The sequence below is a fragment of the Coregonus clupeaformis genome, chromosome 27 (assembly GCF_020615455.1).
Source record: "Coregonus clupeaformis isolate EN_2021a chromosome 27, ASM2061545v1, whole genome shotgun sequence".
In the NCBI taxonomy this organism is placed as follows: Eukaryota; Metazoa; Chordata; class Actinopteri; order Salmoniformes; family Salmonidae; genus Coregonus; species Coregonus clupeaformis.
The window spans coordinates 27,827,853-27,846,525 of NC_059218.1; the positions used below are offsets into that span (position 1 = coordinate 27,827,853).

Below are 18,673 nucleotides of genomic sequence, written 5' to 3' on the forward strand. Positions count from 1 at the left end.
GGCCAAATAATTAAATCTTGGTTTCATCAGACCAGAGAATCTCGTTTCTCATGGTCTGAGAGTCTTTGGGTGCCTTTTGGCAAACTCCAAGCGGGCTGTCATGTGCCTTTTACTGAGGAGTGGCTTCCGTCTGGCCATTCTACCATAAAGGCCTGATTGGTGGAGTGCTGCAAAGATGGTTGTCCTTCTGGAAGGTTCTCCCATCTCCACAGAGGAATTCTAGAGCTCACGTCAGAGTGACCATCAGGTTCTTGGTCACTTCCCTGACCAAGGCCCTTCTCTCCCGATTGCTCAGTTTGGCCGGGTGGCCAGCTCTAGGAAGAGTCTTAGTGGTTCCAAACTTCTTCCATTTAAGAATGATGGAGGCCACTGTGTTCCTGGGGACCATCAATGCTGGCTAAATGTTTTGGTACCCTTCCCCAGATCTGTGCCTCGACACAATCCTGTCTCGGAGCTCTACGGACAATTCCTTCGACCTCATGTCTTTGTTTTTGCTCTGACATGCACTGTCATCTGTGGGACCTTATATAGACAGGTGTGTGCCTTTCCAAATCATGTCCAATCAATTTAATTTACCACAGGTGGACTCCATTCAAGCTGTAGAAACATCTCAAGGATGATCAATGGAAACAGGATGCACCTGAGCTCAATTTCAAGTCTCATAGCAAAGGGTCTGAATACTTATGTAAATAAGTTATTTCAGTTTTTTATTTTTAATAAATTTGCCAACATTTCTAAAAATCTGTCTTTTTGCATTGATGAGGAAATTGTTTTATTTAATCAATTTTAGAATAAGGCTGTAACGTAAAACAAAATGTGGAAAAAGGGAAGAGGTCTGAATACTTTCCAAATGCGCTGTACATAAATTAAGAGGTAGCCTTTTCCCAATCTTTCCTAACTCATATAAAGACAGATACCCCTTGGCATTGGAGGATAACACTGGATATTTTAGCTTTGTTGATCTCTTTGTTGATCTGTCTGAAATCTTCAAATCTGACATGGTGTCTTCCAGCCACCCATATACAGTAACACAATTTTAATTCAAACTACAGTCAACATGATAGAACAGATGTCAGTCCAGAATCTATCTCTAAATTGTCTACAAAAAGGGGCCTTGACATTTCCAATCACAACAACTGTGGATGTCGAGAGACAAAACAGTTTCTCTAATAATGTTTTTAAAAGTCAATCTTTTGTCTCTTTTCCCCCCTGACTGACTCTTATTGTGCCGCCATCAGAGAGGCACAATTCATTGAGAAGAATGCAGTGAATTTCCTGTTAGTTCTTGGGGGATATGCTTTGTTTTTCCTGTTGCTGGGAGCCGGGGCCTTTTTTTTCACCCTCGCTGACTTCCCGTCTGGAACTATTGCTGGGAGGCTGGTGAGGTGAATGGTAGGAGCCTGGACTAGACTACAGCTGCCACCTGCTCCCCCCACCCCTCCCCGCCCCTGACCTCACCACTTTCAGGTGGGGTCACGGGTGAGAGAGGGTGCGTGTTTGTGGTGTGACTAAAGAGAGGGGGGTTATGCTTTCTTAAGCATGGTGAAAGAGCGAACAAATAGCACGAGGCCCCTCGTGTGACAGAAAGGGGAGACAGTGGTGCTGATGATCTCATGCCATGCTGCTGGTTGGCGTGCTCTGAGTGCTGCCAATGCTGGCATTGGCACTACTGTTCTCAGAGGGGGAGGGGTTTGTAGAGACGGGTTGCCGTTTGCTGGTCAGAGAGCAAGGACATCCTGGGGAGAGAAGAAACATATTTTAGATTTATGGCAAACCAAATTTCTGCTTGCAAAACAGTTGCCTCTTGGGTGCAAACCAGTTGCCTCTGCCTCTAATAACGACTAATTTACTGGTTGGTTGATTGATTGCATAAATGACTGAGGGAGAGAGATCATGAGAGAGATCAGAAAAGGACGGGTTTCCCTGATCTATAAGCGTTGCCTACATTACCATTCCCTCTTCATGGAAAATATAGCTCTTTATGTTTAAGTGTAACTGGCATCAACCAGAAACAGTGACTAGCATCTTACCTGAGAGGTTTACTGCAGTCGACCCTACATCCAGTCCGGTGGGGTATCCTAGATCCCATAAAACAGAATAAAACAGTTTTAAAATGAAGTCAAGGTAAAATTAAGAGAGAACTCAAATCAAGAGAAAAATACCTCTAAAAACACTTTTGTAGTATGTCAGTATAACACCACAAAAGAGATTGTGGGACTCCGACTCACCTGTGCGGATCTTGATGAACCACAGAGCTCCAATAAGCAGAACTCCGATCAGGAAGCCTCCGAAAGCGATGCCCAGCACGGCTGACAGACCAAAGTCAATACACACAGCTAGAACACACAGAATAAACACATTAATGCATGTCTCACATTGGGGTATTTAGTAGTATCGTTGGATGTCAGCGGAATCACAGAGATTATTCCTCCTATGATTTCCTCATTTTCAGCACACTTCATAGGCATACAACCAGTTAACATTACAAGCTCATACATTTTTTTTTTGTCTCAAGCACATTGCACAATTGAGGCCAAATCTGTTTGTGGAAGCAAATGCTTATCGCTGTTGTGTACTCGTGAGTTCTGGCTTTCTCATCATGCGATGTGAAGTTAAGTTTGCAGTCCCAAAGCTTGGCCCTGGCAGTGCTCCCTGGGCAGCCTGTGAGTGTCATGGTCCCGCACAAGCCGTTCCAGCAATTACAGACATAGATGCAAACAAAACAACTCTGGAGCCAATGGCTGAGGCAGAATTGCTCTCTCTCGACAGAACTCTAAAATCAACTGTCAGAAAGCAGGCCCTGGCCATGTGCTGCACTGACACAGGCCTCTGACACTAACACACACACACAAACATGTGTGCATCCTAGCATGTGAGCATATGTGCACAAATGCACACACACCAAGGCACACACACGTTTCCCTGCTTCTGCTTCCTTACTAGTGAAAATTTCCAACATGGATCCTGAGAATTTGGGAGGAAGCTAATCATCAGTCCCCTGGGCAGAAGCCATCCTGTGTCTTACCCTGTGCAGTTTCTCTCACCTGCCACCTTAAGCTTCCTGCATCCTGTGCCACTGCGCTACATGCTAGGCTCAGCGCTACGCTAGGCTACAGACCGCTCTCTCTTTTCCTGAAGGACAGGAAAGACAGGATGCAGGAAGGGTGAGGGACGACATTCTGTTTGTTTGGCTGCACCTCTTGCCACCATCCTGCAAGCCATGTGCATCTGGTTAATTTTGTTATTTATGGTGTCAATGCAATAGTCTATGTTCTTTAAATAATATTAAAGATCATTCATCCCCTCACCCTATTAAAATCCCTTAATCATCACTGCTCTACTGTCACAATATATTGAAACCTTTGTGTGCCATTGGAATTAATCTAATGTGGAGGCTACATCCTTCAATAAAGTCTAAAGAATTAGATTGTAAGTGATTAAAGTTATCTTTATAGGAGGATAATTAATGATCTACTACTGTACTAACATTACAGACTCAAAGGCCCTGTCCCAATTCATGTCTAAACAGAAACCTATTTTACAGTCTTTCTTTTATTTGTTTTCCAGAATGGGCCGACATGTTATTTGTGTGTTTGGGTTGGACAGCAAAGCTGAACAAACAGAGACAGGAAGCAGAAGCCTTGTTGTAGGTGGGGAGGAGGTGGAGAGGACGGACAGCAGCAGGCCTGTACTACGACACTACTACTCCAAAGAGCCCTCTGGGGGACAGCTACCAAACAGGAAGGACAACCGAGGGGGAGCCACATCCTGGCCAATGAAAGCAGGCGGGACCCCCAGCAACAACAGCAGCAGTCAGCCTGCCTCAACTGTCAGAAAAGCCAAATTCCAACACTCTGGCCAGAATTCTGAAGCAGAACTGAGAGCCCAGAGAGTTGGCTGGCTCCAGTTGTTTGGTGTGTGCACTGTGTAGTCACTTGGCAGGCGTGGATAAAAAGGAGCGCTTAGGTCAATGAGGTTTAATGCAGTTTAATGGGAGGAAACGTTGTTCCCTTGCCACTGATTCCCATTCAGCCATTCTCCATCACAAGTCCCTGAGTCCCTCCACACACTCACATCACCTTTCCATTACATAAGAACCAGAATGGGCTGACCAATAAAACAGGATGCAAAAACAAAAATGAGCAGCGAGGGCCTGGCTGTGTCGCCTCCAACCCCATCATCATCAAGCCGCTGATGCTCCAACATGTATCCTCTTCTTCTCCTGCGTGAGTAAATTGCAGGAAAAAAGTAATTTTTGGCGAAAGCTGGGGAGCTATGTGCCAAGCCAAAACATGAACCTGAGGTTTGTCCTCTTTTCTTTTTCACCCCAAAATAATGGGCTTCCGTTCTGGGCTTGCAGACGGTTGAGGAATGCAAGGTTTGTTCCTGACTCATCTGCCCAGAGATTGTCCTCCCCTTTGAAGAGTGACACCTTCCATTCTTTGTTTTCGGGGTTTCTGACAATAGCTCCAGTTATTTTTCGGGACGTACAGCCGAGCGGCCAGACCTCGGACACAATGGATCCCCCCGAGGGTCATTACTGGCTGATTGTGGCCACAAGGTCAGGCTGCAGGCCTTCCTAAGGAGGAGGCCTCACCCCACCTCGCATCCCCTCTACGACCCCTCTCTTTCCGTATATCCTGAATTCATCATCGCCATGACAACGGGCCCAATGTCAAAGTGGGCTCGATGGAAGACGGGACGACCGAGACAGACGGACAGACTGCCAGCAGCTGCTGTGGCTGGAATGAGATGGATGATGGAATGTTCTGAGAGGGGAATTGCTGAGGGTTGAGGAGGACAATGCAGTGGCTCACCTATTGTTGCATTTGACAGCAGTGTTAGTGCTGATTTCATTTGGCTATCTTGTGGTTTTCCAAAGGAAAGACGATGGCACAGCATAGCATAGGGGAAGTTGGGGGTCATATCAACGACAGAGAACAGTCATGTTTAAAAATACACTAAATTAGAATTTATGAATTCTGTCATTTAAGGGCCAACATTGGGGTTATCATGTGTACTGTAAATGTTGCCTGATACCAAAGCTGATAAGATAAAAAGTAAGGGTTGAGTTGCCAGAAGGACAAACTACACTATTACAACAGAGCTGGAAGGATTTGGAGTTAATTGAACTCACTTGGTGGTGGGATGTATGTCTGGGTGACCTCCAAGTTCCTCTTCACTCTTCCTCCATCTCCACATTTCTACAAGAGAATACCAAGAGAGTGAGACACATCCTTAAGTGTGCTTTGTTGGCAAAGATACTAAAACCTACTAAAGTCAACTCAAAACATCAAAAATGCTTTAAGGTGAAAGGGAAAGTTCACTGAAGATTTGGCTTGTTGACTAAGCTACAGCTTAGAATGAACAATGTTTAGTGAACAACAGTTGGCACACACTATCCCTTGAAGAATCTTCTCTGTATATGATATTTCATATTCAGTTTGGCTCTAAATGAACACTTTCTGGAACCATAGTTGCTGTTATGATGTTGAAATCAAATTGTCAGAGAAAAATGTTTTCAAAGCTCTATGAAAAATGCTCAAGAATGAAAGAAAGCATACAAAAAGAAGAAAAGGCAACACATTTTCTCATAGAAGTAAAAAAAAGCAATACCCCCCAACACGCACACACCTACATGCACACATACACCTACACACACACCTCCTCCCCCCAACACACACCTACATACCTCACTGAAGCAGAGTTTGACGGAGCACTCCAGGTCCCAGCTAGTGGACGCCAGGTCTTGGAGCAGCTCTAGGGAGAAGCTAACCCTGGTACTGTTGGGGCACATGGTGGAGGAGCACGCCTCTGGCCTGAAGGGCATGTCCCTGACCACCGGGCATGAGCCCTTGGAGCGCACCGAGCAGTTGATCACCTTGATGGTCAGCACAATCTCCCCCAGCATCCTCCCTGAGATCTGTAGGAGAGGAGAGGGATGAGAGGGCATAGGAATGATTGTAGTGCTGGAAATGTTTGCATACACTGCAGTATGGGTGTTGTTTTGTAGCCTAGAGCAGGCCTGGTGGGAGATGTTGGGGGATGCATTTGCTCCCATGTACATACTGCATACTACATTGTATGGTCCCTCTATATCATACACTGCTCAAAAAAATTAAGGGAACACTTATACAACACAATGTAACTCCAAGTCAATCACACTTCTGTGAAATCAAACTGTCCACTTAGGAAGCAACACTGATTGACAATACATTTCACATGCTGTTGTGCAAATGGAATAGACAACAGGTGGAAATTATAGGCAATTAGCAAGACACCCCCCAATAAAGGACTGGTTTTGCAGGTGGTGACCACAGACCACTTCTCAGTTCCTATGCTTTCTGGATGATGTTTTGGTCACTTTTGAATGCTGGCGGTGCTTTCACTCTAGTGGTAGCATGAGACGGAGTCTACAACCCACACAAGTGGCTCAGGTAGTGCAGCTCATCCAGGATGGCACATCAATGCGAGCTGTGGCAAGAAGGTTTGCTGTGTCTGTCAGCGTAGTGTCCAGAGCATGGAGGCGCTACCAGGCGACAGGCCAGTACATCAGGAGACGTGGAGGAGGCCGTAGGAGGGCAACAACCCAGCAGCAGGACTGCTACCTCCGCCTTTGTGCAAGGAGGAGCAGGAGGAGCACTGCCAGAGCCCTGCAAAATGACCTCCAGCAGGCCATAAATGTGCATGTGTCTGCTCAAACGGTCAGAAACAGACTCCATGAGGGTGGTATGAGGGCCCGACGTCCACAGGTGGGGGTTGTGCTTACAGCCCAACACCGTGCAGGACGTTTGGCATTTGCCAGAGAACACCAAGATTGGCAAATTCGCCCCTGGCGCCCTGTGCTCTTCACAGATGAAAGTATGTTCACACTGAGCACGTGACAGACGTGACAGAGTCTGGAGACGCCGTGGAGAACGTTCTGCTGCCTGCAACATCCTCCAGCATGACCGGTTTGGCGGTGGGTCAGTCATGGTGTGGGGTGGCATTTCTTTGGGGGGCCGCACAGCCCTCCATGTGCTCGCCAGAGGTAGCCTGACTGCCATTAGGTACCGAGATGAGATCCTCAGACCCCTTGTGAGACCATATGCTGGTGCGGTTGGCCCTGGGTTCCTCCTAATGCAAGACAATGCTAGACCTCATGTGGCTGGAGGTGTCAGCAGTTCCTGCAAGAGGAAGGCATTGATGCTATGGACTGGCCCGCCCATTCCCCAGACCTGAATCCAATTGAGCACATCTGGGACATCATGTCTCGCTCCATCCACCAACGCCACGTTGCACCACAGACTGTCCAGGAGTTGGCGGATGCTTTAGTCCAGGTCTGGGAGGAGATCCCTCAGGAGACCATCCGCCACCTCATCAGGAGCATGCCCAGGCGTTGTAGGGAGGTCATACAGGCACGTGGAGGCCACACACACTACTGAGCCTCATTTTGACTTGTTTTAAGGACATTACATCAAAGTTGGATCAGCCTGTAGTGTGGTTTTCCACTTTAATTTTGAGGGTGACTCCAAATCCAGACCTCCATGGGTTGATAAATTTGATTTCCATTGATCATTTTTGTGTGATTTTGTTGTCAGCACATTCAACTATGTAAAGAAAAAAGTATTTAATAAGATTATTTCATTCATTCACATCTAGGATGTGTTATTTTAGTGTTCCCTTTATTTTTTTGAGCAGTGTATATGGTGTTATACTGTATATACATTTGACGATACTATCAACATATATATTTTTTTAAGTCCTCTCCTGGATGTAGCTACATCCCCAAACTTTAATTCCTGTAGATTGCCATTCTATTGCAGAGACTTTTGCTTTGTGTGTTAGGAGTCATGCAGATGTGAAGGTGTGCAGGGCTTAGAGGGAGAATTTGGGCACGGCAGAGGAACTGGGAGAGGATTAAAAAGAGCAGGAAGGTGTCGGAGTGAAATAACTCAAAGGGCTCTCACCTCTGCGTAGATCCTCTTGTCGCTCTGCACCTTGACGTTGGGGTCCAGAGGGGAGCGGTAGTCTGGAGAGGTGTACAGCTGCATGACCAGAGGCATCTGAGGGGGGCTAGGGGGCGATGGGGTGGACTCGGTTGGTGCAGCCTCTGTGACTGAGACAGCAAGACACAACGTTCACCTGTCAGTAAGAATGCATTTATACATGATACTACAGGATAGGTGTACCATATATTTGTTAATAAAATCATAAATAATAATAATAATAATGTTGGCTAAGATAGGAGCCAGCAGGCAACAGTGGCATAGTGTTAGCTACCAATTACTGAGAAAGCTTGCTAAAGCATATTTTTATTGCAGTATATACACCAACAGTATGATCATTTATGATTGTAGAATTGGTCACTCTGTGTCGGAATTTGCATTTACTTACATACATTCATTAACTAATCAGAACAATTGTCAAATGTACAGACAATTGACAGGAACTGTGTCTTAACACAACTCCATAGTCATGCTACCCTTGCTAGCGGCTAATATTTACTATGCTCACTGTGACTGTAACTGTATCTTACCTGGAGTGTGGTCCTTATTCCCCAGGACCAGTGTGACCATGTTGCCCGCGGTTCGGATCTCAGAATAGCTGGTGATGGTGCTGGCTTTGAAATGTTCAAAGGCCTTCTTTTGTACAGCAACGGCACTGTCTGTGGTGATAGCGACCGTGGGAGGGATCTTATGCATCATGCTGGAGACCGCAAGCATGATCACGTTGTTAGACTGAGAGAGAGAGAGAGAGAGAGAGAGAGAGAAACTTAATATTATTATTATATTATTATTATAATATAATAGAGAGTACTGTATGGTTTTTCCCAATTTATATAGGACACCTTTGTCAGTCATAGAGCAAAATGCATACTGATCTGGGCCTGAAATGAAGACCAGACAAATGCAGGTAAAATGTCTGAGTCATTGGTGATTCACTTTCAGGCATTGATACTACAATTGAATTAACTGTAGATGTTATCCAGTGCTTACACAGAAGCTGGTGTGCTGTGGGTCATGGATGCTCCACATGGTACCCTGAGGTCCCCTTAGGAACAGACTGATCTGCCTCTCACTGATGACGTGCACAGAGACATTGCTGGAACAACAAAATAGTGTTGCTTTACCGTTCAAGAGCACAAACAACCATTACAATAACCTGTATAAGGCCACTATCATGGAAAGTGTTGCTAATGTTTTTAGCCAAGAGACTCTTCGGTGTCTTACCGAATGCTGACATCCTCAGGGATGTTAACGATGTATAGTTCTTTCTCTGTGTGACTGTTGGGAGGCTGGTTCGAGCAGGACTTGATTGATGAAGGTATGTTTGATTCTAACGTCAGATAGTGCTTGAGGGAATGCCATTCATTTTCAAGAGTACAGTTGTTGGAGCCAGTTGGAAGGAGTCTTGTTCCTGTAAAATCATTAATATTTATTATTCAGATTTGTTACATAATCTGCCATTCTTCGGTCACAGTTTATATTAACAAACCCAGCAAAAACGGACAGGTTGTGGGAGTTGTGTAAGCTTGAGGTACGTTGTATGTATCTGATTGTATCTGACAGTGTCTTACCCTCTCTCCCTGTGGAAGTGATGCTCCTTGGGTTCTGGACAGTGGTGAAAGACGTCACCCCACCAAACTCCTCGGTGGCCCATCTCACTAGATCTTTGTTGTCTGTGGGCAGGGCTTTTTTCTGGATGTCGACATTTGAACCAATCAACATCATATTGGAGTCATTGGCCACCTGGTGAGTAAAGGAAAATACATTAGACATTTCATTTCAGGTCTCTTTGACACTCCATCTATTGTATGTCAAGTTATGATACTATGGGTTCAATTCAATTGAACCTGTATTGCAATAATGATTCACAGTAGCGCTTTGTCCTCTGGTCAAACTAGATCACAGAATAGTATTTGAGAGGCTAATGTAAAAATGTACAAATGACTTATTAACTACTATTCTCAGGTAAACTCCCCTCACAAGTAGATTCTTAAGAAGAGGTGTGTGCTTAGGCAGTAGTTCATAAACAAATGTACAAGGCAAGTTTGATTGAATCTGTCTGTTAACACGATCCACTCCATTATTTTTAATTTCCTTTATGTACGTGGAGGGATTATTGTTAATATACAGTACAACCCTAAGTCATTAAGCCACTCTACCTCTAGGAGGGTCAGACAGCTCTGTTTGTCTGCTCATTGTTACCGTGGCATCAGGTGAGTCAGCGCCTTATTTAGAGGCTGCTACCTCATGTTTGCCCAATGTGTCTGACAACAGCCACATTAAAGCATGCCCCCCTCCCTCTCCCTCCCTCTCTCTCTCTCTCTCGCCCTCTGTCTCTCTCTCTCCCTCTTTCTGTCTGTCTGTATCTTCATCTCTCTCTCTCTCCCTCCCTCCCTCTCTCTTTCGCTCTCTCTCTCTAGATCTCTCCTTCTCTCTCTCTCTCCATCTCTCTTTCTCTTTCTCGCTCTCTCTCTCCCTCGCTCTCTCTCTCTTTATTCTCTGAGCAGAGCAGGGCCATTTGAAAAGGAATGTTTATTATGCTAAAGTGTCTACAAGGCCGGTTGCACAACCCCGTTGGAGCCAAGGTCTTTCCTTCGCTTCCTGAGTGGGGCCGGGAAATGGGGACCTTTTTAACTCTGTGCGTCAGTGGAGTCGGCTGGAATCTGGCTCCATATGGGTATAAATATATACATCCAGCCTAGTGCATGCATACTACAGCACACATTCCCCTGTTTCCCGAACAGGCCAGGGGAATAATGGAATGTACATGAAGCACTCAAGTAGGTGTTCTAATGTATCGGTTACGTGCCATTTCGGTGTAACCTAAGAGTCGCGCCCAATCTGTACTCATTTGCTAATCAAATATTGGTTTAAAGACAATTATACTTCTATAAGCATATAAAAAAACAATTAGATCATTAGCCCAAGATCTTGAGAATAGAGTCCCTTTATATATTATTCAGAGCAGATGGATGGAGCAGATATCCATTTCCCTTTGGATCCTGTCTCAACAATGGCTTCATTTTCTCCCCCATCAATGTTCTCATCACTATTCCCGTTGCATTCCAGCTAATATAGCACACAGATGGACAAATTGTTCTGGACTGGGGGGACTTATATAGGTCTGATGTGTTGTTACAATTAATTTCATGATAATGGATCGCATAAAAACAACAACAAACAATTAGCTACGCTGCATTGCACAAACTCACAGGAGGTACAGTATGTGCTCAGTGTTTTGCCAAGAAGAGGCTAGGGAAGGGGGAGAGAGCAGCAGCCCTTGTGTTGGCAATGATTTTGGTGTTTGAGGAATAAAGTCCATATATTTCCTGGTGGTCGAGGTCTTAAAGGACTGGAAAGAAGACCACTGATTGTTTTCTCTGTGGACCTCCATGTTAGCTGTCAGTGTGTGTGTATGTGTGTGTTAAGGCCTGCCAGCTGCAGCCAGACCCCACACAGCCAGCCAGAACGCTCTGCTGAAAGCCAAGTAAACCTGTGTGATTGATTGGTCCTTCTCATGCGTGTATATTTTGTTTAATGTGGATCGAAATAGAAAGACGCATCCTTCTCTCCTCTACTTCTCTCCTCGCATCTCCTCTCTTCTCCTCTTCTCTCCTCTCTTCCTCCTCTTCTCCACTCCTCTTCTCTCCTCCTATATCCTCCCCTCTCATTCTCCTCACTTCTCTCCTCTTCTTCTCTACTCCCCTCTTCTCCTCTCGTACTGCCTCATTAACCCCGTGGAGAACCCTGGCGTGACAGCTAGGTACCATATCGCTCAGATGCTGTGTAGACACTCTGTATTGTGTGTAGCCATGACACTCATCATTGTGTGTCTGTGCCGTTGCTATCACCGAGGAGTCAGGGGGATTTAAGTCACTGTCAGAGAGAGCTATCTGGTGGGCTGTTTAGAACAGGCACCCATCCAAAATAGATTAGGTTCGAGGTCAAGGCCATTCGCCTATCTGTCTGTCTCTGTCCCCTTGGCTCCAAGGACGCATCGTGAACTGTCTGCACGAGGACGTGCGGGGGACTACGCCAGAGGGGTCATCAACTCTTACATAACATAGTCTTCCTCAATATGCATACTACCGTGCTCCGCACTCTCATGCTCCGAGTGCATTCTCTGACAACGTTCTCTTGAGTATGTTCTTGTGAGGACAAGAGTGTGGAGAATGCATAAAACATAACATTTGAGAAGCACTCGCACTCCCTTTACTGTATTACCTCACGCTTCACCTCCCCATTCATTGAACCTCCTTCCAGCCAGGACAATTGCAACAATAGACGAAACAAGATATACACAAACCAAACGTTTTACTTCATAACTAACAGTAGTAGCTAGCCAGTTAGCCCTATTTACTTATTATGGGCTTGCGATCTACGGTACGAAGGCAGGTAAACATTTCAAAATTAACACAGTATGTATTTATTAATGTATCAAGATAAAATATTGTAGTCAGACAACATATGAGATGTGAATAGGCAACATTTCATTCTGAAGTCGGAGTGTATTTTCTCTCTCTTCAGCTCAAATAATGGCCGCCATTGATTTCAAGAAATGTTATGTCATTTTTTACGTGGTTGCGTCATATTTCTTTGCATACTTTCCGTTGAAGCTTGCATCGATGCATGCTTCAAAATATGTAGAAACGGAGTACGCATTCGAGAAGTGCCCTCCGTGCTCCGTTTCGCATACTTTGATTTGGACTCATACTCCGAGCCTCCCGTGCTCCAATTTGTGTGCTCGGAGCGCGGTAGTTCGCATTTTGAGAAACACCCACTGTGTATCATGTCTTGGTGTGAAGCTAAATTACCACCCCATATTAGATGGAGAACTAACGACAAGATCTACAACAGTGAGGATGGGAGGAGGGGCAACTGAGGATGCGAGACCTTGAACCTTGACGATGAACCCACAGGTCGGTGGCCTTTTGTGAATGTACGCAAATGTACTCGGTCCCATCTGAGTGTGTGGTGACTGTTCCGTGTCCCGGTCACAGCTGGATAGAACACTGGGCATGTACCCAGCAGATCTGTCATCCTCGTGACGCACTTCCTCAGACAGACACCAGATGCTGTTTTTTTCCATTAAAATGGCAACACTCCCAGGTGATCCACTACACACCATCCTCCCATCCCACACAAACATCCCCTCTTCATGTAAAATGTTCCCCCTCTCTGCATGACATGATAGGCTATCCTACTATCACAGACTGCTGACAGTGTTGTAAACATTGAATCATCCTATTTATTGTGGAAGATTATTGATTTTTAACAGCACCTTAATATGGCGAAGTTTAAACAGAGGATAGAGGGTCGAAATAGATAAAATATAATGTTATTTATTTTACACTTTGTGTGAGGAGCAGAGCTCAAGAGGAGGATGCTTGGGCTGTGGACATGGTCTGAACTCTCAACTCAGCTTGGTACTTGTGTTCATTGTGATAAAAAGCAAGAGTTCTGTTTCAAGAGAATGGGTGCCTACAGACAAGGGGTGGTTTGAGTCCCAGGCAGGGATCCAAAATCAATAACACTATCATTTACTGTCAAACTCCCAAAGAAAACATCCTATCAGTCCCTTCTGCTTCATTTCCAAATTTCGGTTGACAAGACGAAACCCTTTGAGACACACCATCTCTCTTCTGAAGGAGTCCTTTCTTTCTAAAACCTCACTTGAAGTGTGTAAATCTAGTAGATAGGTTGAACAACACAATACTCAAGTTAATGTCTCCACTATAACACTATACATCCCCAGTGTCTGACAGAGACTATTAACTTGTTCCCTACTCCAACACACTTTAAGCTTCTTTTTATAATGTGTACCAGATATGAAATACACACAGGTCCTTGGGGACTGGCAAACTAAACAAACAAGGGTAATTGCTTCTCCAAACTGCCCCAGGGGCTTGCACAGCTGTGGCTGGTTCTATGTCAAACATCTGGCTTGGAGGGCCCATCTGGGCCTGCAGAAAAGCATTTCTCCCCTGATTAACTATGGAAGTAGGGAGGCCTGGCAGTGAGGCTCTACCCTCCCCTCCCTCCCCGGCTCCAAACACTGGAGCTGAACAGAGCAGAGTAGAGTGGAGCAGCTCAGCTGGCAGGAACAGGAGAGCTGCCAGGCTAGACTCCCAGTCCTTGCCAAGCCCCCATTAGCCAGCTATCAGGCAATGCAGCCAGCTATCTATCAGGCAATACCTATTGAGAGTCCTTCTCTATTTCTCTAGGCAGTTGGGCATTAAAGTGTAAGTCTAATATAAGTCAGCATCTGCTTTTCTCCCGGCTAGGATATACTGTAATTCCTGGAGTATAAATTTGCATATAACTTTTTGTGTACTTTTCATACACTGACATACTGTAATGCCCTTACACTAACTGATAAACAACCCCAAGGAAACAAGTGGCAAAAGGAAACACTTAAATGAGAAGAGGTGCTATACTTACGTATAAGCTGACATCCATGTTAGCATTGGCCGCAGAGTATATGACCTGCTCTGAGTCTGTGGTGATGATGAGGTGCATTGGCTTGGCAGTGGTCATGTTTAGTTCAAACATTGTGGGAGCCTAGAGAAAAGGACAGAAGAATCAAGTTAAACTTCAAGAAAAATACATTCAAGTTTGTGATGACTGTAAATGCAAAACAGCATGATATTATCATGTTTATCACAATTCACCCCAAGTTTTTTACTGCAAGAAAAACCATTCTTATACACCCCCAAACCCCCACCCCACCATCCATCTGAGTGTACAGTACACATCAACTTAATCACCACATCAACAATGGCTGTACATTCAAAACAGAGCCATGCATGGTATGTTCAGTAGCTATAGCATAAACAACATGTGGCTGGCAGGGGAAGTGGTGGTGGCTTTAATTCCCACAGGAACTTTGCTGTGATTAGGAAGAAAAAAAATCAAGAATCAAGCGGTATCATTTTTGGGGGGAAGAGGTCACACAGGGGTCGCACAGAGGGCAATGTCTACTGTAGGATTCTGAGAGCTAATCTGTTTGGTTACCTTATAGGCCTATATGCAATGTCATTGTTTATGAGTGTCTCTTGATAAGTTGTGAGCTGGCATAGATGCTAAATGTACTGTATGACAAATTATAGGATGAGGCTTACTGCTTCCATGTTTGTCTGACTGACTAGCATATAATGCACGCACACACACACACACACACACACACACACACACACACACACACACACACACACACACACACACACACACACACACACACACACACACACACACACACACACACACACACACACACACACACACACACACACACACACACAAACACACAAAACCTGGTGCCCAATCTATTCCCCTAACACGTATATGGACTCCACACCTCCATGCTGAAAGATCTACTTCTCCAACAGTGTTATTACATTTCACTGAGTCAGTGCACGGCGTCATCAAAATACAATGACTCCACACTGCAATTTAATGATCCTGTGGTGGGGTAACACATGGCGTTCGAAATTTAATCTAACACCTTCATTTACTTTGAAGGGACCAGGCTTGGGATTGGATTGTCGCCTGACAGCTCAACACAAGAGTTTCTATTGTGTTCTGTCTCTCCCACAGAGTAACTCATTGAGAAAAGCGCATTTCTGTTCCCTTCCAGAGGCATCACATCAGCACAATACGTGTGAAAGATCCAAGGACGGCCCACATGCTAAATTATGTACCGCTTTCCTTACTTCTTCAATTCCAGAGACGACAAGATTCAAATAATTCCGTTGATGGTAGGTCACTTGTGTGATTTGATAGAGACAGCTGATATAAGATACATAACATTATTATGTGTCTCTCTAGCAATGGGAAAAATATCTACTATATGTCACTGTGTAATTATGGCATAATGTGAAAATATGACATATTCATCCCAAGTGGCAGGTGTTGGCAGACAGACAGTTCTGACTGGAGCTGCCAAGGAGTTTATAGCAGAGGAACAGGCTACAGCAACACCTGTCCAATGCTACAGTCAAACGAGCACAACACTAGCAGAACCAGCTTATGAAACCAGTCCAACACCAGTCCAACACCAGTGAATCCAATCCAACACCAGTCCAACACCAGTGATCCCAGTCCAGCAACAGTTCCTGCTGTGAGGCATGAGGTACCAGGAGGAGTGGAATTGAGAGGCTTGGGGTACCAGGAGAATTGGAGTTGAGAGGCTTGAGGTACCAGGAGGAGTGGAGGTGAGAGGCTTGGGGTACCAGGAGAAGTGGAGTTGAGAGGCTTGGGGTACCAGGAGAAGTGGAGTTGAGTGGCTTGGGGTACCAGGAGAAGTGGAGTTGAGAAGCTTGAGGTACCAGGAGGAGTGGAGGTGAGAGGCTTGGGGTACCAGGAGAAGTGGAGTTGAGAGGCTTGGGGTACCAGGAGAAGTGGAGGTGAGAGGCTTGGGGCACCAGGAGTGGAGGTGAGAGGCTTATCCATATCCACTCAACTAATCTCTTCTCCCCTCTCCAGTGACAGCAGAGTCAACATGTCCACCTGGCCAGACTCATACAGTGGACTCCCAACCCTGACAGAGAGAGGACAGGATGTGCATGGATGCCCTCCTGTAGTGCACACTATCTGCCTCAGAGGTCCTGGAGGAGGTTAGATAGCCACTATCTGAGTGGCAGTGGCCCCGACACATGCTTAGCTCACAAAAGAAAAGCTCCACTAGGCAGCTACAGGATTCAGCAGGCTGGTAGCCAGCTGTACAGAGGGGCAGAGAAGCCTATTCTACACTGAACAAAAATATAAATGCAACATGTGAAGTGTTGGTCCCATGTTTCATGAACTGAAATAAAATATACCAGAAATGTTCCATATGCACACAAAGCTTATTTCTCTAAAATGTTGTGCACAAATTTGTTTACATCCCTGTTAGTGAGCATTTCTTCTTTGCCAAGATATTCCATCTACCTGACAGGTGTGGCATATCAAGAAGTTGATTAAACAGCATGATCATTACACAGGAGCACCTTGTGCTGGGGGCAATAAAAGGCCACTCTAAAATTTGCAGTTTTATCACACAACACAATGCCACAGATGTCTCAAGTTTTGAAGGAGCATGCAATTGGCATGCTGACTGCAGGAATGTCCAGCAGAGCTGTTGCCAGATAATTTAATGTTAATTTCTCTACCATAAGCCACCTCCAACGTCATTTTAGAGAATTTGGACGTACGTCCAACTGGCCTTACAACTGCAGACCACATGTAACCATGCCAGCCCAGGACCTCCACATCCAGATTTTTCACCTGCGGGATCGTCTGAGACCCGCCACCCGGACAGCTGATGAAACTGTGGGTTTGCACAAACGAAGAATTTCTGCTCATCTGCGTGCTTGTCGTCCTCACCAGGGTCTTGACCTGAAAGCAGTTCAGCAGCGTAACCGACTTCAGTGGGCAAAAGCTCACCTTCGATGGCCACTGGCATGCTGGAGAACTGTGCTCTTCACGGATGAATCCCGGTTCCAACTGTACAAGGCAGATGGCATCGTGTGGGCGAGCGGTTTGCTGATGTCAACATTGTGAACAGAGTCCCCCATGGTGGCGGTGGGGTTATGGTATGGGCAGGCATAAGCTACGGACAACTGCATTTTATCTATGGCAATTTGAATGAACAGAGATACCGTGACGAGATCCTGAGGCCCATTGTCGTGCCATTCATCCGCCGCCATCACCTCATGTTTCATCATGATAATGCACGGCCCCATGTCGCAAGGATCTGTACACAATTCCTGGAAGCTGAAAATGTCCCAGTTCTTCCATGTTCTGCATACTCACCAGACATCACCCATTGAGCAGCAACTTCGCACAGCCATTGAAGAGGAGTGGGACAACATTCCACAGGCCACAATCAACAGCCTGATCAACTCTATGCGAAGGAGATGTGTCGCGCTGCATGAGGCAAATGGTGATCACACCAGATACTGACTGTTTTTCTGATCCACACCCCTACCTTTTTTTCAGGTATCTGTGACCAGCAGATGCATATCTGTATTCCCAGTCATGTGAAATCCATAGATTAGGGCCTAATGAATTTATTTCAATTGACTGATTTTCTTATATGAACTGTAACTCAGTAAAACCTTTGAAATTGTTGCATGTTGTGTGTATATTTTTATTGAGTGTAGTTCAGAGTTCATACCACAGTGAACAACAGGTGAACAGTGTTGGCCTTCAGCTTCCGGTTAAGTCAAATATGTTCTTGTAATTATTGACCACAGTCAAGAATGCGTTATAAGCTAGTGACGTTTACAAAGATAGAGATGAGGGAGACAGGACATTTATATATTCTCTTTGAACTTCCCAATGAATTACCATACATTTATTGGCATTTACTTCCTTTGGGTATCAGTAGGGAGGAAAGGAAGGTGAAAGGTTTGCAGTTGTGAATCCCATTGTGTTGTTAGAATATTGAAGTAGAGGAAAGTACTTAAATACCTCTAAAACACAGTTCTGAAGAGGTGCTTTTGGGGAATTAACTATTCATATTTTATCCCGACGTAGCGCATCTGAAAACGAAAAAATAATCTCTAATCTCTTGCTTGTTTTGGAGCTGGATTTTCTTGGCTGCTGGCTTTGTTTCTTTGTGTGGATGAGTGTGCTTAGGAACACAGTGTCTTTTTGTTCGTATCTACTCGCTCTTATTAAATTGATCGTCTGCTGCGTGCTGC

General features: G+C 45.2%; 1 protein-coding gene across 4 annotated transcripts in view; it reads right to left on the reverse strand.

Moving 5' to 3' along the window:
* Window positions 1-780: 780 nt before the first annotated feature.
* The window catches only part of LOC121541689 (endoglin), a 42,089-nt gene continuing 24,196 nt past the window's right edge, over window positions 781-18,673 (reverse strand). For 3 of the 4 annotated variants that reach the window (XM_041850925.1, XM_041850928.1, XM_041850927.1), the window contains 11 exons: window positions 14,430-14,549; window positions 9,560-9,731; window positions 9,213-9,399; window positions 8,979-9,084; window positions 8,519-8,720; window positions 7,950-8,098; window positions 5,693-5,923; window positions 5,138-5,204; window positions 2,229-2,336; window positions 2,031-2,078; window positions 781-1,736 (listed from right to left, as the gene is read on the reverse strand). In XM_041850925.1, coding sequence (XP_041706859.1) covers window positions 1,612-1,736; window positions 2,031-2,078; window positions 2,229-2,336; window positions 5,138-5,204; window positions 5,693-5,923; window positions 7,950-8,098; window positions 8,519-8,720; window positions 8,979-9,084; window positions 9,213-9,399; window positions 9,560-9,731; window positions 14,430-14,549 — 1,515 coding nt within the window. In that variant the 3' untranslated portion in view covers window positions 781-1,611. Of the gene's footprint in view, window positions 1,737-2,030; window positions 2,086-2,228; window positions 2,337-5,137; window positions 5,205-5,692; window positions 5,924-7,949; window positions 8,099-8,518; window positions 8,721-8,978; window positions 9,085-9,212; window positions 9,400-9,559; window positions 9,732-14,429; window positions 14,550-18,673 lie in introns of all 4 variants that reach the window. The other variant, XM_041850929.1, reaches the window with a different exon arrangement.